The 22,879-nt window shown below is 35.9% G+C and overlaps 1 protein-coding gene across 8 annotated transcripts in view; it reads right to left on the reverse strand.

Annotated features, from left to right (window-relative positions):
• Nucleotides 1–3,940: 3,940 nt before the first annotated feature.
• Nucleotides 3,941–22,879, reverse strand: part of MAP3K7 (mitogen-activated protein kinase kinase kinase 7) — a 63,206-nt gene continuing 44,267 nt past the window's right edge. For 5 of the 8 annotated variants that reach the window (XM_014458429.2, XM_014458428.2, XM_014458430.2 and 2 more), the window contains 4 exons: nucleotides 13,259–13,367; nucleotides 8,216–8,277; nucleotides 7,415–7,530; nucleotides 3,941–5,661 (listed from right to left, as the gene is read on the reverse strand). In XM_014458429.2, coding sequence (XP_014313915.1) covers nucleotides 5,481–5,661; nucleotides 7,415–7,530; nucleotides 8,216–8,277; nucleotides 13,259–13,367 — 468 coding nt within the window. In that variant the 3' untranslated portion in view covers nucleotides 3,941–5,480. Of the gene's footprint in view, nucleotides 5,662–7,414; nucleotides 7,531–8,215; nucleotides 8,278–13,258; nucleotides 13,368–14,155; nucleotides 14,175–22,879 lie in introns of those variants that run through there. The other 3 variants (XM_023756516.1, XM_006091808.3, XM_006091807.3) reach the window with 3 other exon arrangements.

The following is a 22,879-nucleotide window of genomic DNA, read 5'->3' on the forward strand; positions in this document are numbered from 1 at the left end:
CTGAGATTGTGAAGAAATCAATAAACTATTCTTAAAAAACAAAAGAAACTTGGAGGAAAAAATGACATTCAATACCCTAGAACAGCGGTCGCTAACCTTTCAGACCTCACAGACTACCAGTGGTCCGCGGACCACCAGTTGTCAACTGCTGCTCCAAAGGTTTCCTTAAGTCAGCGGTTGCCAACCTTTTGGACCTCATGGACCACCAGTGGTCTGCAGATCACCAGCTGGTGACCGCTGCCCGAGAATACTTCAGCAAAAATAGTCAAACATTTGTAACAACACTTACACAAATATCTTCAATATGTTGCTATAAGGTAAATTTTTAAAAATTATTTATTTAAATTAAAACTTTTTCTCAATTACAGTTTATACTCAATTATTATTTTATACTAGAGGCCCGGTGCACAAAAATTTGTGCACTCGGGGGTGGGGGGGTCTCTCAGCCCGGCCTGTGCCCTCTCGCAGTCTGGGACCCCTCGGGGGATGACCACCTGCTGGCTTAGGCCTGCTCCCCGGGGGATTGGGCCTAAGATGGCAATCAGACATCCCTCTGGCAGCCTGGCAGCCCTCAGGGGATGTCCACTTGACAGCGGGGAGCAGACCTAAGCTGCAGTCGGACATCCTTAGCGCTGCTGAGGAGGCAGGAGAGGCTCCCACCACCACTGCTGTACTGGCAGCCATCAGCCTGGCTTGTGGCTAAGCAGAGCTCCCCCATGTGGGAGCGCACTGACCACCAGAGGGCAGCTTCTGCATTGAGCGTCTGCCCCCTGGTGGTCAGTGTGTGTCATAGTGACCAGTCATTCCCAGTCTTTCTGCTGTTAGGGTCAGTTTGTATATTACCCTTTTACTATATAGGATAGAGGCCTGGTGCATGGGTGGGGGCCAGCTGGTTTGCCCTGAAGGGTGTCCCGGATCAGGGTGGGGGTCCCGCTGGGGTGCCTGGCCAGCCTGGGTGAGGGGCTGATGGCTGTTTGCAGCTGGTCACACCCCCTTCAGGGTGGGGGTCCCCACTGGGGTGCCTGGCCAGCCTGGATGAGGGGCTGATGGTTGTTTTCAGGCTGGCCACACCTCCTTTAGGGTGGGGGTCCCCACTGGGGTGCCTGGCCAGTCTGGGTGAGGGGCTGAGGGCCATATTCAGGCAGGCCAGCTACTGAAGCTCCCAGCCTCTCCTTTTTTTCTTTTTTTTCATTCTGAGATTTATTTACCTTCTATAATTGAAACATTGTTGCCATCACTGGCGCTCCCAGCTCTGAGGCCACAGCTGGCTGAAAGCAGGTATGTGGGGTTTGTTTAGCTTCTATAATTGAAACATTGTTGCTTTCGGGCTCAGAGCCGGGCCGCGGCAGGCCGGGAACCTTGGCTTCCTCCATCACTGGAGCAAGCAAGCCTCATGTTCGCTTCAGTTGCCTGGCTGTCGGCCGCCATCTTGGCTGGCAGTTAATTTGCATATCACCCTGATTAGCCAATGGGAAGCGTAGCGGAGGTACGGCTAATTACCATGTTTCTCTTTTATTAGATAGGATTAGTTTTAGGTGTACAGCATTGTGGTTAGACAATCATATGCTTTACAAAGTGCTCCCCCTAACATTTCCAGTACCAAACTGGCAGCATACATAGCTATTACAATATTATTGGCTATATTTTCTATGCTGCATTTTACATCCCCATGACTATTTTGTAGCTAACAATTTGTACTTCTCATTCTCTTCACCTTTTACAACCACTCCTCAAATTCCCCTCTCCTTTGGCAACCATTAATCTGTTCCCTGTATCTATGAATCTGTTTCTGTTTTGTTTACATTGCTCTTTAGATTCCACATATAAGTGAAATCATATGGTATTTGTCTTTCTCTGACTTATTTCACTTAGCATAATATATCTAGGTGCATCCATGCTGTCCCAAATGGTAAAATTTTGTCTAATTATCATTTGAGGATGTTTTTGCTGACAAGAGAGAGAGAGAAGAGAGAGAAGAGAGAAAGAGAGAGAGAAAGAGAGAGAGAGAGAGAGAGAGGGGAACATCAATGTGAGAGAGAAACATTGATCAGTTGCCTCCCTTATGTGCTCCAACCCAGGATCGAATCTGCACCGGGATGATGCTCCAACCAACCAAGCCACTGGCCAGGCCAAGATTTTGTTCTTTATTATGGCCATTTATTGTTCATATTTTTGATCATTTTTGTCTTCTCTTAAAGAAGGCCCTTTTTTTATAAAACTGGCTGGTGGTAATGAACTTTAGCTTTTTCTTGTCTGGGAAGATCTTTATCCTTTGATTCTAAATGATTGCTTTGCTGGGTAGAATAATCTTGGTTATAGGCCCTTGCTTTTCATCACTTTGAATATTTCATTCCAATCTGTTCTGGCCTGCAAAGTTTCTGTTGAGAAATCAGCTGACAATCTTATGGGAGCTCCCTTGTAGGTAACTGACTGCTTTTCTCTTATTGCTTTTAAGATTTTCTCTTTGTCTTTAAGCCTTGGTATTTTAATTATAGATGTGTCATGCGAATGGGCTTTTTTGGGTTCATCTTGTTTAGGACTCTCTGTGCTTCCTGGACTTTTATAGTTATTCCCTTTACCAGGTTAGGGAAGTTTTCTGTCATTTTTTCAAACAGGTTTTCAATTTCTTGCTCTCTCTTTTCTCCTTCTGGCACCTCCAATGATACGAATGTTTTACCCTTGAAGGTGTCCCAAAAACTCCTTACATTATCCTTACTTTTCTTTTTTTTCTTTGCTGTTTTGATTGGGTGTTTTCTGCTTCTTTATATTCCAAATTGCTGACTTGATTCTCTGCTTCATCTACTCTACTGTTGAAACCCTGTAAATTATTCTTCATTTTAGCTATTGTATCCTTCATTTCTGTCTGGTTCTTTTTTATGGTTTTCATTTCTTTTTTTATGTTGTTGAAGTTTAAGGTAAATATTCTGAACTAAGTGTTTTTATGGTTGAGGAGTACTTCCCTTTAGATTAAAGCTTTGCTTTCTTTTCCTGGAGGTAAGAACAAAAGATAATTCTGGCTTGTTCAGAGACTGTTCATGAATTTCTTATATTGGGAGCTTTTAGCCACTTGTCTGTTATTTCCCCCCAAAAAACAAAACTAAACAAAAAACAAACAAACAAAAACAAAAAGCCCCAGGGATTAAAATTAATACTAAAACCAGAATAAAAAAATTGGCTCATTGTTAACATCTCTTTGAAGGTTTGATGGCTAAGGACACTGATGAAACTGGCTGTGGATTTTAATGATCACTGAAATCCTTTTCTCTGATTATTGAAGATAATCAGGATTTACAAAGTATGAGCTTGGCAAAACAACTACTTAAAAACTGAGTAAGGCTGAACTGCACCCAGGGTCCAGGAAGATTACAGTACTGAAAATCCCAGGAGCTTAATGTTAATGAACAGGCAAGTGTGCAAAAAGCCTTTTCTGTATTTGGCATCATACTTAAAACTATTATTTACTTCCATTTATCTATTCAGATATTTTTTATGAAGTGACTACATGTAACAATACTAACAAAAACTTTCTCCTTTAAATATGTGATGTAGAGCAAATACACATTAATAACTAAGAAATAAAAAATCTATAATGCTAAATCCTAATGGAAAAGTCAAGCCTTAGTATCCCTACTTGCATAGCTCATGCTCTTCTCTGATAATCAAAAACATCCTTAAACACTGATTAGGTCCCTTTTGGAGGAGTGACAAATATATATATTAAACAGCAATGCTATGGTTGAGTTATGCTTTTCCTTAGTCTACAGTTATTTTCTGTGCCAATTTTATTTTACTATTAATATGTTGAAGCCCAATATTACTTCCAGCTAGGTAATCAAATTATTTGAAAATAATAACCTTCTTTTGTTTAAATGAAGTGATGGTAGACATTTATTTATCAGAAACTTACTAACAGATTTTGAAGAGCTAAAAAATGACACAGTTTAGTACAAACTGTCCTTTGCCTTTATTGCTTGTATACACAAAGATTACATTATAAAACTCAGTGGAAGGAGGAAAAAATAATGAAAGAAAAAGTTACCTGCTTTAGCATTTTTAAGAATAGTTTTGGTAACTTAGATCAACCTGCTAATCTGAAATAGAGCAAAACTACAGTACAATCATGATATAATTCTAATAATCACATCAATTATACTTTCATTTTAAATTTTTTCTTAAAAAACATTAATGCTATAAAAATGAGGTTGATGACATCCTTATTTAAAAGACACCTTGCACTGGTATCAAAATATGACTTATTTTAATACCAACTGAAAAAATAGATCTTATATAGCCTATTATTTCAATGAAGTTTTATTATTACTTTTATTTTCAAAATTGGTAGCAAAGTTACTGTTAACAATATAAATTTTCTCTCTTTTTAAGTGTTGGAATTTCCTTAAAAGTGTTGAAAGGCAACAGACATTCTAGGGTGGGCTTGCAAGGAAAACCAATTATTCTAATATCGATAAATAAGATACTTGATAAATTTATAATTACTTCTTTAATTTCTTACTAATATTTCCTGATTTTCTAGTTTTTAATGCATATCATATTGTAAAAGTATCTAAGTCCAAGCCTTTTCACTGGAGCAATTATTTCCATTTTCCATATTTCTCTTCAGTTTTTCAAATATATAGTAAAACAATCCAATAATTATTACAGGGAGGAATTATCATTTAAGTTGGATAGTGTTCATTTACCTTTTAATCTCATTGGAGAGATATTAACATTAGTCATAAAAGCTTTACAATTTCAACACGCATACATGCCACAGAATTAAAAATCTTTATACCTTATAAAGGGTTCCACTTTGTTTAATGTGTCCTAGTCAAATTTTCATCTAATGAAATATGCTTTTATTAAATACAGTAGCCACCACTTACCTTTAAATATTTTATGGATGAAACTAAGTTCAGTACTGATCCAAGGATGTTGGCATCAAAGCCTTCACTTTGACTATCCCTCAACGTATTGCATTTCTAAAATGCACCACCAATTATTCTAGATTTACCATACCCTGTCTTTAACTTCGTATATAGCATCCTTTGGGGAAAAAAATTTATTCATTTTTTTTTGAGATGAGATACAAGAACAGCATCATTCTTGAGGTTCCACCTCAAAAAAAAAAAAAAGGTGTTTTGCACATAGCTAGTTTGATACCACCTGGTTTTGTTAGGCTAGCCTTCACACAAAGAGCATGCATATACAGCCACGGCTCACGCATCTGTTTGGAAGTTGATTGAGAACTGCTGCTTATTCAAGTCATGGATGCCCCCAAGTTACGCAAGGAGACAGTTGAACTGGATGTCCACCAGGAGAAAAGGAAAATAAACGATGAAACAAATGCAGCAAATATAGGCAGTTGGCATTCAGAACATGCCAAAAAGCTAACACTCATGATTGTCATTATAAAGGTTTTTGTTTCTTTAAAAAAAAGAAGTCTTTCTTTGCATATTTTAAAATTTAACAGTCCTAGAGAATCATGAAGTGCCTTGTCGTTTTTGCTGCTGACTTCTGATGACCTCTAGTTGTTTTTTGCATTGCTGGTAATAAGTAGAAAGGCTTTTGTTTTCATCTAAAAGCTTTTTATGTTCCTGTACCAGACGAGATGTATTTTGCTGGTCCTTTTCATCCTGGTCCAGTTCTGCAACTAGTTCTTGCCTAAAAACAAATACCAATAATAAGATATTCTACATGGAAAAATTCCTATCTTATAGCTAATGATGGAAGCTTAATGAATTATAACTTTTATTCTGGGTCTATCATTATACATCTTAGGTATACCACTCAAATAGATTTATGGGCTGGAATGGAAACTATCAATCACTCTTCTGGTATAAACATACAAATATCATAATTCTTTTAATAAGTAATGTACTTAGATAATTAGTGAAAACAGATAATATGGAATAATAAAAGTCTCAGAACATTTCATTTGATAGCCTTTTTGTGAAGGAAGGAAGAGGAAAAAGCTGGGAAAGGTTTCATCTGACTATAGGAAAATAACACTTAAAGATTTTATAGTTCGCATTCCACTTTTATACTCATGTACTTATATTCTGAAGTCACAATTCTATATAACTACAGTGCAAAGTGGTAGCCAGCAGAACATTTGCAAACTATTTAAAATAGACGCTATCAACTTAAATCTCTTACCTATTTTAAAACTGAGAACAATATAAAGTACCACTTTTAAATTGCATGTCTGCATTTTCAGGAAAGATCCTCAGTAGCCTAATAAACTTTTAAAAGTCCCTTTTATTTGGGGGATATTAAGTATTAGCTCCTGAAGCAAGGCTACTGAATATACCTCAATAATTAATGAAAAATCCTAAAAATGATTTCTGAGTAATATTTCTCAGTTAAAGTAAGTACTTAAATTGACTAAAATTATCATAGCTTTCACATCCCTCAATCTACTATTTGGTTTTTCCAGCACAGAACTTCTCTTTCAAATGATTAAAGTATGGAAAAAGTATAGATTAAACATGTGAAATAAGAAATACAGTTTTTGCTAGTGAAATTACTAGTGTTTTTTTCCAACATAGGGCCTACTCGCTAAAATTTGTTAAAAATAACAGTGAATTAATAACACCAAAAAAAAAACGAACAACCAAAAACCTGTTAATTCAATTATAAGCAAATCTTGGTTAAAAGCATTTAAAAATTAACGGGGCATTCATTTTCACATATGACATATGGACAGGAAATTTTGTCTGTTAAATTGAGGTCTGCAAAATTGAGGGTTTACTGTATTAGGTTGAAATCACTTAAATCACTATTATCAGTAAATTGTGATGAAACTATTTTTTTATTTTTCTTGGAAGTACAAACAGAAAACTTTCCACAGATTACTTCAGAAAACCAGATTATTTTTTGTTTGATGAAAATTAATGGAGGGAATCCTGTTACCATGTGTATATATAGCTTCCATGATTTTTTTCCTACATTTCATTTTAGTTACCACCATAAATCAGCTTCAAAGGCATAGAATTTCATGCAAAGTAAAGATTTTTTTAAAACAAGAAATGCAAATAAAGTTTTATAAAAATTGTACTTTATGTTTCTAAGACAAACCACAACTATTAATAAATCAAATTATTTTACCTATGTCTAAGAAAACAAATCTAAATAGCTTAACTTTATAACTCTGAGAGCATAAAACATGTTTATGTACCACCAGTTTACTTTCCTTAGTACTACTATAATATGATAGTCAAAAGGGTTGAGTTTTGCATGAAAAATAGCCAGAGTGCTTAAATATAAACATATACAAAATCTCCAAGCTAGAAATATGCTTAATGATTAATTCTAAAAATGATAAAGTTTTCATGTCTTTATTTAATATTGCACCTTAACATATTTCAAACTCAAAATACTGAGTTTTAATTTTTATTCATAAGAGATAACTTACTTTCTCTGTAATAACAATGCAATTTCTGTTTGAACTTTCATATATTCTTGTGCCATTTTACAATGCTGTTCAAACACTGCCATAGATTCTTTGGAGTTTGGGCATGGTGCTAGAGGCTGAAAATAAATTAAAAAATGTTAAAACATAATTAAATCAAATCTCATTATCTAGCTAAGATGAGAGTTAAAACAGTTACTGTGATGTATTATTTTTATAGCACTCAAGTAATGACCTTTTAAAAATAAGTGTTCAACCATGCCCTAGAAAATCTGTGTCCTTTTGCAGAGTTAACTCAAACTTAAATTTACACTTGCTGTTTTAACAGTTGTTCCCAAGAACCATGAAGCGTACTCTTAGACTCAAGGCTTTATATTTCAGTTTGCCAAAAGGCATTATACCAAAAAACATCTGGTATAATGGAGACACTAAAGTGTATTATTTAGATATTTAGCCACTATGAACATGACAATATATCACAAAATTTATTACATAGAAATGAGCTTATATGAATTTTATATTTTATTGCACTAAAATTAAAGAACAAAAAATTGCTATTCTTGGCAGTCTTAAAGATATGAGAGTATTTTAACATGACACTTAGGATAAGAACATATGATTTTGCCCATTTTAAATTTAATTAACTTAACTGAATCATTTATTTTAACAAGACGAAGGAGGTTAAAAGCATAAATAAATGAATATACAATGACAGAAACACAAATGTCAGCTTTAAAGATAAATTCTTTAAATTTTTTGTAAGACAAAGTAAACACTGACTGAGAAAGTACAGGACTCCTTTACCTGTAGTTGGTGATCCAGTGTAAGATAGGCCATTGGGATAGAGTTATCTGATCCATTGGTATCTGTAATTTAAGCATGGATTTTATTTATTTTCTGTCATAAATTCTTTAAAACAAAAGCAGGAAAGCATGCATGAAATATTGGGCTTTTTTCCCCCTAAAGTAAATAACATAAAAGTTATTACTGGCCCGGTGGGCATGGCTCAGTGGTTGAGCGTTGACCTATGAACCAGGAGGTCACAGTTCGATTCCCGGTCAGGGCACATGCCCGGGTTGCGGGCTTGATCCCCAGTGAAGGACGTGCAGGAGACAATCGATCAATGATTCTCTCTCATCATTGATGTTTCTATCTCTCTTCCCCTCTCCCTTCCTCTCTGAAATAAAAATATTTTTTTAAAAGTTATTATTGGTAATGAAGAGTCTAGTTCTGAATTCTAAAGGTAAACTAAACAGAGGATATCCAATTACCAGATCATTAGAATGCAACCATACTCTCGTACTTACAATTTAAGTTGGCTATAAGTTAAATAATATTAAAGCTCATAAGCCCTTGTTTAATTAAAAACAAAAAACAGGGATATACTAAAGTGCTGACCTTTTAAAAGTAAGAAAATCTGTGTCCTTTTGTCAGAGTTAATTTAGAACTTAAGTTTACATTGCTGTTTTAACACTTTTGTTGTTATACAGAACCATGAATACAGTACCCTTTATATTTGCAATTCAGTCTTCACAGACTTTACCTAATCAAACCCACATCTGCTTCTTTCCCTGATCATGCTGTTTACTATAAGGCTATGTCAACTCTGGCAACATTAGTGTTCCTTAATAGGGAAAAGGGGAAAGCAAGAGACACATTCTCTTCCAGTGGGTCACCTCCAATGTATATAGATTCTAGTGAGTCCCCAACCCCCCTAATGAGAATCACTGTGGAAAATGAGAGAGATTATTGATTGGGGGTATAGTACACATAAGAAAACTGGCTCAAAGTCATGCCCAAACTGTTAAATGGGTTAATTCAAACAACCAGTCAAATTTTATCAAACTGTTTGAACAGATAGCTTTTGTTTGTATTTTAATAGAGGTAAACTGCCCTAACTACTTGCTTGAGAAGCATGGAATGGCCTCTTCCCGACATTAATATTTAAATACAATTCCAGAAGCAGGCAGGATAACTGTGAAGTAAGATGGACTTTCTATTTCAGAAGTAGCTGCTTTCCCACTGTTAGTAGAGAACAAATGAACTAAACAAGTTTGCTGTTCTTCAGCCCTTTTTCTGACAAGCAACTGACTGAAAGAGTAGTGTGGATAAAGGCAAGGTCAGGGTAGCAGCAAGGCTCTGCAGCCAATGCACGAAAAAACTTAAGAGTTTGATGGCTCAGTAACATCCTGACTTATTGTTGACTGGTACTCTAGTAGCTTTTTGTTTTTTTTTTAAACTATTGAGAATGTGCTTGCAAATAACTCCAAAAGCTAAGCTAACAGACCAAATGATATAATGCATATAAGAAATACCACGCAATACTGGCATATGATAAGCACTCAACACATAGTGGTTATTATTCTTGTTATTGATACTAAATGGAGAATAAGGAAGAGAGGGCGTTTTAAAACACTCAAGTTTGTATTTCAGATTGAACAGTAATGTTTATTAAAGGTAGAATAACAGTATTGCCTAGGAGAGCCTTATTTACCCTAAAATCATACAGTAATATAAAAGTTTTTCTGAAATGGCTAAATGAGAAGTATAGTTAATTTGTTATCTTTCTGACCAACCCTCTCCCTGTTCCCAACAGCTGTTTCAAACTAGGCTCCCATGGAACACTACTTGCCACTAAGTTAAAATTGGTTAAAAATGATTTCTCCTTGCCCTGGCCAGAGTAGTTGGAATGCTGTCCTGTATACTGAAAGGTCACAGGTTCGATCCCCGGTCGGAATGAGTAGGAGAGGCAACAAATCTATTGTGCACTCAAATCTATTGTGCACTCTCGCATTGATGTCTCTCTCTCTAAAATCAATAAACAAGCTCTAGCTGGTTTGGCTCAGTGGATAGAGCATCGGCCTGCAGACTGAAGGGTCCTGGGTTCGATTCCGGTCAAGGGCACATGCCTGGATTGTGGGCTCGATCCCCAGTGGGGACGTGCAGGAGGCAACTGATTAACGATTCTCTTTCATTCTATCTCTCTATCCATCTACCTTCCTTTCTGAAATCAATATATATTAAAATCAGTAAACATATCCCTGGGTGAGAATTAAAAAATAAATTAAAAAAATAATAAATGATTTCCTCTTGACTTTATAGAAACAACTGTCTTGAAAATTTTTCAATTTAACACTTCCACTCCTATTACTCATTCTTAAATCTTTGATACTTGATGTATCTTATTAATCAGTACCCTGTATCTGTGTTTCAGAATTAAGTATAATATGTCAATGTTTCACAATATTTTGGGAGTGGAAAAAAGTCCAAATATTTATTCAAACAATTAAAGCCCTTCAATGGTGGGAACTTAAGGTCCTTTGTTAGATATTAGTTTTTCTCTAAACCAAGAAGTGAGATTTCACTTTCTCACTTATACACAAACTGAACTTTAGTTCTTAGGGTCTAATAGTAATAACTGATTATAAGACAACGAAGAGATATTCCATGAGAGTTTGTTCTTTAATGTTTCAATTGCTAATCAAATTTAATCTTGTTTCCAGAATGTGGAGACTCACATTTCTTTGGTTAAATTAGGCCAAAATATATCTTCTGGCTCCTCAAACACAATACTTATAACCATCTCATATTCTCTAAGAAGGTGTTCCCTTCATGTGTAGTACTGTCTTCTTTCTGCTTTATGATTAAAGAATAAGTCTCACAATTTTACAAAATGTTGCAGACGACACCAGGTTTTACCTAATTGATTTTAGCTATTAAAATTCTCAGCTGGCACTACAAATTTAGTAGCTTATTACATATCATGACTACTTTACTTTTATATGCCTGTATCATGACACTCTAATCAGATTATAACAATGGGCCATGTCTTATACTTCTATCTTGGCCAAGTTCTAAGCCCAGGAGAAACTCACCGGTGAGTTTTCCCAAGTTCTGTGGCTTCCTCTACTAGGCCCAGGCAACTCTCTCACTATACATTTATCTTTTTTTCTTTTTTTAATCTCTACTATGTTATAAATAGAAACCCAGAAACCCACAAGCACTCATTATGTACGATGATTATTAAATCGTTCTGCTCTTTATTTTTCTCTGGAAAATACATAGAACGCTTTCCTATTTAAATAATAGTAATAAAAGAATTAATTAGGTTGTTTTAACTTATGTATGCACTTCTAATTTCTTCCTGAATCAGTGAACCTTCAAAGAAAAACGGTTTATCTACCCCTTCCCTGTAATTTATTATGTTAGCTTGGTTAGCAACACTTTTTTTAGAAATTGTGCAAAGCGGAACTTCATTAATTATAAATTTAAAGCAGAGCCTCAACTTCTAAAATTGCATTCAACATTATTTAAAAATGATAACCACACATTTGTAATAATTTCAAGGCAAAGAAAAAAATCAGTTAATATAACAAGTTGGACCTATATACGATTTCCAGCTATTGATATTTTGTGGTACTTTAGGTTCCAGAAAAGAAAAAAAATGAGATGGGGGTTGGAAGGGTGGGAGAGCACATGAAGTAGAAACAGCAGTTAAGTGAGATGGACCTACGAGAATTTGATTTTATCCTCATGTTGACTTTAGTCCAGGCTGAAGTCAGGAGGCCTGCCACGTGGAGTCCCAGATTTAGGCAAATGCTATAATGTCAGGGAGAGTACTCCCTCACTGAGGATTTAGGAACCAAAAAGAGCTATTACCTGACTGTCAATGATCAAATCTGTCAAAAGCATTTCCCTGTCTGCCTCTGAGCAAAAGCACGTCATGATGAATTCTGCACATGTGCCGAGTAGTGGTAAATGTTTTGAGCAATCCTAGGTTGGATTGTGCTAGGGGTGAAACTTAGAAGAGTTTTTGCTACCGCTAAATTTAAACTTACTAAAACTAGAGAGTACACCCCTGGCTAAACATAGTTCTATCTTACATGACACAGAGAAAGGCCACCCAATTAATTTTTTAAATTATAAATTTGATTAAACCAAGCCAAATATTTATAAATACTTATAAGCAGTATTTTAGTTTGTAAATTCAGAGAGCTGACTTTTTAATTTCAATTTAATTGCCACTATTAATAACATAGTTGATTTTATATAAAATCCCAAATGGTTTAATTTTCCAAGGTCTAAGAGATTGTTGTTTGTTCTCTGACATCATAACATATAAATAATTTTTATAGGAGCATACTGCTGAGTATTTATCAAGGTATTCTTCTAGTGCAGAGGAAAAGTTAATTCCACTATGACATATAATTTTCTGCTTGCCCATAATGAAACTATTCTATCACTAGATTTTAATACTAATATTTTGACCAGTTAAGTTATTCATGTTAGGGAGTTTTAATAACTCTTAACAGACTTTTAAAGGCCCATTTAACAGACTATATAACCAAAATGAAGTTTCCCTATTATTTAAAATTGATTCAAAAGGTCACAATCAGAAATTTTTTCTAAGGTACCTGGTATCTTTAAAACAAAAGATTGAGATGAAGATGATTATTTTTACCATTCTGCTGAATTTAGGGATTTAGAAGATAATGACTTTACTACTACCACCCAGTAGCATGGATCATAATAGGACAATAACAGACTAAAGTATCAAGAATACGATATCTCCTATTTGGGAAACCCCCAAACAAACCATCTTCAAAATACATGTTTAGTATCTGGGTGAAAAAAAATGCGAGGGCTAATGGTCTCCGTCTCAGTACTCAAAAAGACATTTTTAAGTTTATTACTAAATATTTTTTTATTAATATGAAAATCTAAACTACTGTATAATGCCTGCCTTCATTCTGTTGTGTAATTACAATTACAGTAATGACACAACTAAATGAAAATAAACATGGTAAATTCCACTTCATAATTAAAATGAGAAAATAAACTGGTCACCTGTGGAATCATCAGGGGTCCATGGATGACTTCGAGCTGACTTTTCTGAGGTTGGTCCTGAGGTAGTAGTGATCATTCTGATGCTAGGACTGGATGACCTACTGCTCACCTATAGGAAAAAGTTACAGGAGATTTATTTATTTTTTAAATGACAAGAAAAAAATTTCCATTATAAGGCAAAGGACAGAATTGCATTTTTATCAGTAGAGGTCCCAAAACACTCTTGCAAAAAAACCCAAAAACACCTCAAATCCTCTACACACACAATATATATACACACACATCCTGAACACTTGATCACTAATGGTCTAAAGTGTTTGTTTTGACTGCCTGCTGCACCCAGAGGACCAGGTGTAAAATCTTGGGCCTTTGTAGGGTGGGAGTAAAGCTGGAGAACCTTCATGCTTAAAGCCAAAAGCCAAGAAAGGCTTCACACTCAGGGAAAGAAGGAACTAGGAAAAATAAATCTATCCTACGAAAGAAGATAAGCAAATTTGTGGCTCTGGGTGTAGGGGAGAAAATGTATTCACTGTGAATCTGCAAAAAGTTTCCAGAATTGATGAAGATATAACAAATGCCAACCATAACAAATCCCGAGAAAAAAATAAAAGAAAATTTACAATACCGAGTTAAACATGGGGCAAATTATAATCAAGTTCTAGAAAACAAAGACAAATAGAAAAGAGTAAAAAGCAGCATAGAGAAAAGATAGATTACCTATAAAAAAATACCAGTTAGATTCTTAATAGCAACCAGAAGAAATTAGAATTATCTTCAAACTTCTAAAATAAAATAACTGAGAACCATAATTGTTTAGCCAACAAAAATCTGAAGAATAAGGTCAGAATAACATTCTCAGATGAATAAAAACAGAGTCTAGCATTCATAGACTCTTACCATAAGTTTTCTATAACTTTCCATAAGACTCTTTCCATAAGTTCTTCAGGGAGAAGAAAAATGTTTCCCTAATGGAAGGGCCAAATTGAAATGAGGATTATTGGTAAACACAAGTATGAATCCATACACCAAAAATATTAAACAATGAAAACAATGATTAATTTATAGAAATACAAAATAAATAAATAATATGGTACTAAAATCTGAATAATAATAATAGCATCAGCAAGAGGAACATAAATTTAAAAATACTTATATTGTTCAGGATGAGGGTGAAGATATTAACTTTAGGTTGGGCATGAATGTTAAAATTTCACAGGTAATTACTAAAAGTAATAATATACCTAACTCTCCAATCAGAGAGAAAGAATGGAATAAGAAATATATTTATTGAATTCAAAAGACGGCAAAAAAGGAGGTAAAAAAAATAAAGCACAAAATGAGAGAACAGTAATCATCTACCTATATAAAACCCTAATATGCCAATCGACTGAATGGCAGAACGACCTGTGAATGACCGGTAGGCGGGGGCGGGGCTGGCCAGCGGGCAGTTCCAGGCCACCAGCCAAGGCGGGTGCCAGCGGGGGCCTCCTGATCGCCCCGCTGGTCACCCCACAGATCAGCCTTGATTGCCGGCCAGGCTTAGGGACCTACCGCTGCACGAATTTCGAGCACCGGGCCTCTAGTAATAAATATAAATGAATTATATTCTCCAGTTAGATATTTAAAAAATCAGATTATCAGGCTAGATTAAATGCTGTGTAAACAGACATATCTAATTCACAGAGATAGAGAAAACAAAAGGTTAAAGAATAAAACAAGATAACTAGGCAAAAACTACCCCAAATAAGGTTATATAGCTACTAGAGGCCCGGTGCACAAAATCTGTGCACAGAATGTGGGGGGGGGGGTGGGGGTGTCGCTCAGCCAGGCCTGTACCCTCTCACAATCTGGGACCCCTTAGGGGATGTCCAACTGCCGGTTTAGGCCTGCTCGCCTGCCTACCTGATCACCCCTCTGTCTGCCTGCCTGATCTCCCCTAACTGTTCGCCTGCCTGCCTGATTGCCCCTAACCGCCTTTGCCTGCCTGCCTGGTCACCCCTAACCACTCGCCTGCTCGCCTGACTTGCCTGCCTGCCTGATCGCCCCTAACTGCTCACCTGCCTGCCTGATTGCTCCTAACCTCTCATCTGCCTGCCTGATCACCCCAACTGCCTCTGCCTTGGCCCCCGCCATGGTGGCTTCGTCTAGAACAGGGGTGGGCAAACTTTTTGACTCGAGGGCCACAATGAGTTCTTAAACTGGACCGGAGGGCCGGAACAAAAGCATGGATGGAGTGTTTGTGTGAACTAATATAAATTCAAAGTAAACATCATTACATAAAAGGGTACAGTCTTTTTTTTTTTTAGTTTTATTCATTTCAAACGGGCCGGATCTGGCCCGCGGGCCGTAGTTTGCCCACGGCTGGTCTAGAATGACATCGGAAAGGTCGTTCAGCTGTCCGGTCTAATTAGCATATTATGCTTTTATTATTATAGATATCAATATCACAGAGAATATATTTTAGAGCATAAAAAATTACTAGGGCCCTAGCTAGTTTGGCTCAGTGGACAGAGCGTCAGCCTGCAGACTGAAGGGTCTCAGGTTCGATTCTGGTCAAGGGCATATGCTTGGTTGCAGGCACGATCCCCAATAGGGGGCATGCAGGAGGCAGCCAATCAATGATTCCCTCTCATCATTGATGTTTCTATATCTCTTTCCCTTCCTATCTGAAATAAATAAAAATATATTTTTAAAAAATTATTAGGGAAAGAGATTCAGAATATAACAGTTCAAAATTTACATGCTGTGCCTATTACAATATAGGTTGTACCTATACATAGCTTCCAAAGAGATAAAACAATAAAACTTTGAGAAACATTCATGATCAATCATAATGAGATACAATATTTACTAATCCTCTGTAGCCTTAGCTGGTTTCATTAAGTGGATAGAGAGTCAGCCTGCGGACTGAAGGGTCCTGGGTTCAATTCTGCTCAAGGGCACATATCTCGATTGCAGGCTCGATCTCTAGCTCTGGTCGAAGCGTGTGAGGGAGGCAACCAATGTGTCTCTCTCATATCATGTTTCTCTTTCTGTCTCTCCCCATCCCTTCCATTCTCTCCAAAAAAAGTAAAAAATCAATGGAGAAATATCCTCGGGCGAGGATTAACAACAAAACCCCCCTCTGTAAATGATACATAAAATCAGACCAAGGAACAAAACATGTACACAGTACAACCTGAACTCCATGAACCCTATGCCTGAGAAATGAGAACATGAATTTTTTAAAGCACCCAGGGAACATTTATGAAATCTGGTCATACAGTAGGCAATGAAATAGTTCTCAAAAAAGTTTAAAAATTTAGTATCATATAAGCCATATCTTTTTGTATTGATTCACAAATAATCTTTAAAGAAACGCATGTTTAAACATTTAAAAACACTTCTAAATAACTCACTGGTCAAAAAAAACAAAATGAAAATTAAAAAGTATTTGAACTGAATTTTAACTCAAATCACACTAAAACTGTGGCATGCAACTAAAGAAGCACTTAGAGAAAAATATTTAATTTCAAATATTTATGTGAAAAAGTCAGAAGCAGTGATAATTTACAAGCTAAGGATTTAACTTACATAGTTAAAAAAAAAGAGCCAAGCTATAAGCTTCCCAAAAGAAACAAAATAAGAATAAGAGAATACTATAAAAATTTTGTGGTTAGTAAATAAAAAACAAAAACAAAACAAACCAAAGTGAAATACTAATTCCAAAAAACATATAAATTACCAAAATTTCTATACATTATAGAAAAATACAAAAAAACCCCTCAATCCATAAATTATGAAAAATTCTATACTTTATAGAAAATAGCAAGGTTTTACTGGTGAGTTCTACCAAATATCCAAGAAGACATTTTTCATCTTAAAGAAATTATTCTTGAAAGAATGAGAAACAGTTCCTGACTCATTCAGCAACAGAAATATATAAAAGTTGAGGTTATTCTACAAATGAACAGGTCACTTGACATTAGGAATTCTATTCATGCAATTCACTATATTAAAAAATTAAAGAAAAACCTCAATAGACACATAAAAAGTATTTCAGAAAATTTAACATCCATTTATAAAAATACATTTAACGAACTTAAATGTCATTGAGAATTTCTTAGCCAGACAAAAGCTACTAATAAAAAGTCCAGAAACAGAATATACAATAGAAAATGGCATTGTGGGTTGGCGAGAGGATGACACGTAGGTCACAGGTAAAGAATACAAGGAGACTCAGGGGCATTGATCATGTTCCCTTTCTTATGTTGGGTGGTGGGCTCATAAGTGTTCATTTTATCATTAGGTTTCATTGCTTACATATTACATGTGTTCTTGTCTATGTATTTATATATCATATATTTAAAACTCTCAAGGACATATAAACTAAAATGGATTTCATAAGAATTTTTTTTCTTGAGGTGTTATTAAATACCCAATAGGATATGGAGTTATATAACGTCAAACATAAAAAATAAATTCATAAAGGATTTTCTGTCCAGTTTCAGTATGTAAACACAGGAACACTCAAAGACTGCATCAAATAAAAATGAGAGGCTGCACAGTAGTGTAAAGTACCCTTCAGGAGAAATTATGAGATATGAGTTCTAATTATGGTGTAATGTCTGATTTAGTTTACCTCAAGAAGTCTTGCTTTCCTTATCTGAAGAAGGGGTGGGGCTGAGTTAAGAATGTGATGACTTTCAGTGTTCCCTCCAGTGCTAAAATTCTATGAGTTTAAACATTGAAAACCCACAGTGGACTGAGGATACTAAATAATGAAAGGCACACATAATAATTTAAGAGATTAAATCATAAAATAATTTGGAAGAAAAGAAAAAGTGTTGGAATGTTAGTTTCTTCTGGGTACCTATTGAAATTGCTTCAGAAATTCCCAAAAGCTTTTCTATACCATTAACAATTTAAAAACTCGGTATCAGACTGGTAGTTCCAAAACCTTAGTTCATTCATATCACTTATAAAGGAGCCCTGTGCACTACAATGCTCATTCTGTTTTCTCCTTGCTAATTCTTCTCCATCATGTAAGGCCCAGCTCATGTTCCCTTCAACAGATTTGCTCATTTTGCTACATCCCTGGCTCTCTGTACACAAAGCCAGAACCTGTGTAACAAGAGAGGAGTGCCTAGAAGTGTTCAGAACAGAAAATGTCTACTGGTTATTATTGGGTCAGTTCTGAAATTCTCACCCTGATCTTCCTCAACTTCCATAGGCAGTTTATCTTACTTATCCAGATCATGCCTCCTCTGACAATTCCTTATATCCTGTTTCCCTTCCTGCTTTTAAGCTTGCCCTTATATTCATTCAAGGATTATATGGTATAGTGCAAACAGCACATATGAAATGGAAATATATATAACTGCCACTTTTATAGGTCAAAAACTGTCAAATGTCAGCAAATTCACATGATTTAGTCCAGCGATTTTCAACCCTTTTCATCTCATGGCACACATAAGCTAATTACTAAAATTCTGTGGCACACCAAAAAATATATTTTTTTCCAACCTGAAAAAAAGGTATAATTTTGATTTATTCACACCTGATAGTTGTTGTGTTGGTTGTTATTTTTTTAATTTGACAATCTAAGGAAAAAGAGGCCAGTGCCCTTGACTAAATAGTCAGGTACTATATGTTTTAAAAATTCTCACTGATTTAGTCTAATACTTGGGAGACCTGGTTTAAATCTCAGTTTTGCTATTTATAGCTGTGTAAACTGAAACAAGTAACTTACCCTCTCTGAGCTGTAGGCTCGTCATTTATCAAGTGTGGGTGACAAATAGCAATAGTTAAAGTCAGGCCTTGGAGACAATACAACCCAGAGTCTGAGTCTCTGGTCTGCCATTTAGAGCACTGTGGCTTTGGGTAAGCTCTTTAACTTCTAAGACTCAATAGTAAAATGAAGACAGTATTACCTATCTCACCAGGTTGTGAAAAATCAAATGAAATAATATACTTGAAGTGTCTTGACATAAAGATGGGAATATATGAGATTTGTAGCACCCAACAATTCCCTCTCTAGATTAAAAAAATCACAGTTCTTATATAAAACATATTCAGTGACTAAACCCTATCACAAAGACATTTTTCTCCTTGAATTTTGGCTGTATTCATAGCCTGTCCTACATACTAGTAAACTTCATCTTGAGTCACAAATGCTTTATACTTTCCAAGTTTGTGATTTTGCAAAAGCATAAAAATCTCCTAAGGGCAGAGATCATGTGTACTTTTGTATTACAGTCCTCAGGATTCAGAAAATTACTGACTATATAATAACCACATAATCAATACTCATTGAATAAAATGATGACATAAGCTGTTGGCACTCAGAAATAATACTAGTGCTTAGGCTTATTTACCTTTTATACATAAGAAGAGTAAGAATACACACCAAAGAGAACCAGTGATGAAATATATCTCTTATTTTTAGATTGCTGTTACCCTTGGTACAACAACTACAGATATTATGACATTATTGCTGAGTCTTTTTAACCTCTTTTACTGAAAGCAAGTCTTGTGATTTAAAAAGAGTACAATGATTTGACCATAGTTATACTGTAATTTGTACTGTAAAACATTTATAAAACATTTTTTCAAAATGCTAGCAGAGGAGGGTTTCATAGTCAACCTAATTTTATATTAATAGTTTTACTTTAACATTTTAAGAGAAATAAATACAAGTGTTTGTGACATGTGAGACTCAGTATCAGTTATAAGATATTAAATAAGATACAAGTAATAATTAGGTTTACAAAATACAGGGATAGATTTTGTATACTAAAAAAGCCACTGAACATCTGTCATATTAAGACAAAAAATCCTATTTGGACCTACTATGAATTATAGTATTCCTTAAGTTTATATCTTTCCCAAGAGAATTCTTTGTTACTTATTTCTTTTCATCTCATGTGCAGCCATTTTTTTCCTACTTCAGATTTCCTACAGCTATAAAACTAAAAAAACAAGGCTAATATTTTTAGGTCAAGTTTCAAAACTAGTGGTTCTTTAAAGCTTCAAGAAAAGCTCTAAAGAGCTACATATAAATCCCTCAAAAGTCTTCAGATTTCGAGGAATTGATATCTCAATGAATAATATATACCTACACTAATAAAAGAGAAACATGCAAATTGGTGTCACTCCACTACACCCACCAGCCAATCAGGATGAGTATGCAAATTAACCCAACAAAGATGGCGGTTAATTTGCATACGCAGGCATGGAGCGAAGATTGAAGACTGAAGACTGAAGAGGCTTGGCTTCTCCGCTGCGGCCGGACCAAAGGCCCTGGTCCCGGGTGCCGGAGGAAAACCGGTGCCAGCAGCCAGGGGAAGGAAGGCCTATTGCGCGAATCTTTGGGCAATGGGCTTCTAGTGTTTATATAAAAAAACTAAGTATTTTTAAATAAGCCATAACTGTATTTTTTGAATACCTGAAAAATAAAAGGCATAAATGAGAGGTATAGGTAATAACCTGACAATTTTTAAAAAATCTAGTTTGTGGGCTCAATTTGTGTTACTGATTACAACTTGCTATGGAAGATGTCTTATTTTATAGTAGCTATTTTTAAAAAACCACTGGTAAAATTACATGGCCATAACGTTCTCAAACTATTAACTTATTTAGGTTGCTCCTTCAAGACATTGCAATTACTTTTTTTTATGCTTACATGAACTGCAAAATTTAAGAGATATAGAGAAACCTGAATTACGATAAGAATTGGATACAGCCCTGATTGGTTTGGCTCAGTGGATAGAGCGTCAGCCTGCGGACTGAAGGGTCCCAGGTTCGATTCCAGTCAAGGGCATGTACCTTGGTTGCCGGCACATCCCCAGTAGGGGGTGTGCAGGAGGCAGCTAATTGATGTTTCTCTTTCATCAATGTTTCTAACTCTCTATCCCTCTCCCTTCCTCTCTGTAAAAAATCAATAAAATATATTTTAAAAAAAAAAGAATTGGATACGAAAGTAGGTATGAAAAACAGAAATACCCACATAGCAAATTAAGGCAGCAAAAGAATAATAAGCCAAATTTAAACTGCAGGGACAAATTACCATCAACAGACATGAACAAGAATTGGACATGGACCAGAACTTTATCTCTATATTTATAAAAAGAAATTGGGTGTTATTTTACAGACAAAAATAAAGCTTTGCTTCTTTTTATGTCTCACCTGAAAGACTGGGAAAATATTTTCATGAGGCAAGAATTTATGGCCAGTGCAACTATTTAGACTGACATTTTAAAGTTATTTAAAACCCTCACAAACCTAAGTTGCTAAAATTATACAAGCACAAAACACAGAGATTAAATGTCAATTTATACGATATTCTTGCTAAAGGAACACTTGAATGACATAAATATTAAAAAGAAATAGACCTCAGTTGGTAATCTGGATTTATAAGGGCACTTCCTCTAGTATGACAGTCACAGATACTTCAATTAAATCCATACATGGCAGGGTATACTGAAAACATTGTTTTCTAATCTGAAGGTACTGGTTCAATCTAATTCTGGTTTCACTATAGTGCACAATAAGAAAATTTTAGAATTTTATTATTCTTATATGGTCTTTAAATTCTCTAATGTAAAGACAAAATTTCTATGAACCAATAATTATTTAAAACTATTATGTAAGCTTCTGATTTAGAATTTCATAGAAAATATTTATACCAAAGGTGCAGTTGAAGATGGACATAAATTATATCCCTTAAATAAAAAAATGTATGATAATACATCTCTGAATATGTGATTAAAGGCCTTTAAGGCAAATATTTTCCATAATCCCTTATAGAAGCTTCTCCTATGATACAGAAAGAACAGAATGCCAGTAAGTTTTACTTCTTTCCAAGTGCTTTACTTCTGGATAGTAATACCCTATAGTGAGAATAAGGAAATAGTAAGAGCCCTGGAAGGCACACTCTGGGGTGTAGGCATACAACATGTATTAAGCATCTACTGTATGTCTGGTATTTTCATCCTATATAATAAAGAGGAAATATGCAAATTGACTGTCATGCCCTTGCACAAGATGGCCGGCCCCAATTGGTCAAAGATGGCCACCCCCATGTGGTCAAAAGATGGCCACCACAATATGGCCAGCAGGGGAGGGCAGTTGGGGGCAACCAGGCCTGCAGGTGAGGGCAGTTGGGGGTGACCGGGCCTGCAGGGGAGGGCAGTTGGGGGCAACCGTGCCAGCAGGGGAGGGCAGTTGGGGCGATCAGGCCAGCAGGGGATCAGTTAGGCGTTGATCAGGCTGGCAGGGGAGTGGTTAGGGGGTGATCAGGCTGGCAGGCAGAAGTGGTTAGGGGCAATCAGGCAGGCAGGCAGGCGAGTGGTTGGGAGTCAGCAGTCCCGGATTGTGAGAGAGATGTCCCTATGGGATCAGGCCTAAACCGGCAGTCGGACATCCCCTGAGGGGTTGCAGATTGGAGAGGGTGCAGGCTGGGCTGAGGGACACCCCCCCCCCCACCCAGTGCACAAATTTCGTGCACCAGGCCTCTAGTATGTTATAAGAACCATGAGGTATGGGTATTATGGTCCCCACTGGGAGATGAGGTGTTGAAGTTTAGGGAAATGAAGCAACTTGCCCAAAGTCACCTATTGACTAATAAAAGTAGATTCTAAA

Source organism: Myotis lucifugus, unplaced genomic scaffold, assembly GCF_000147115.1.
Source record: "Myotis lucifugus unplaced genomic scaffold, Myoluc2.0 scaffold_96, whole genome shotgun sequence".
Classification (NCBI taxonomy): Eukaryota; Metazoa; Chordata; class Mammalia; order Chiroptera; family Vespertilionidae; genus Myotis; species Myotis lucifugus.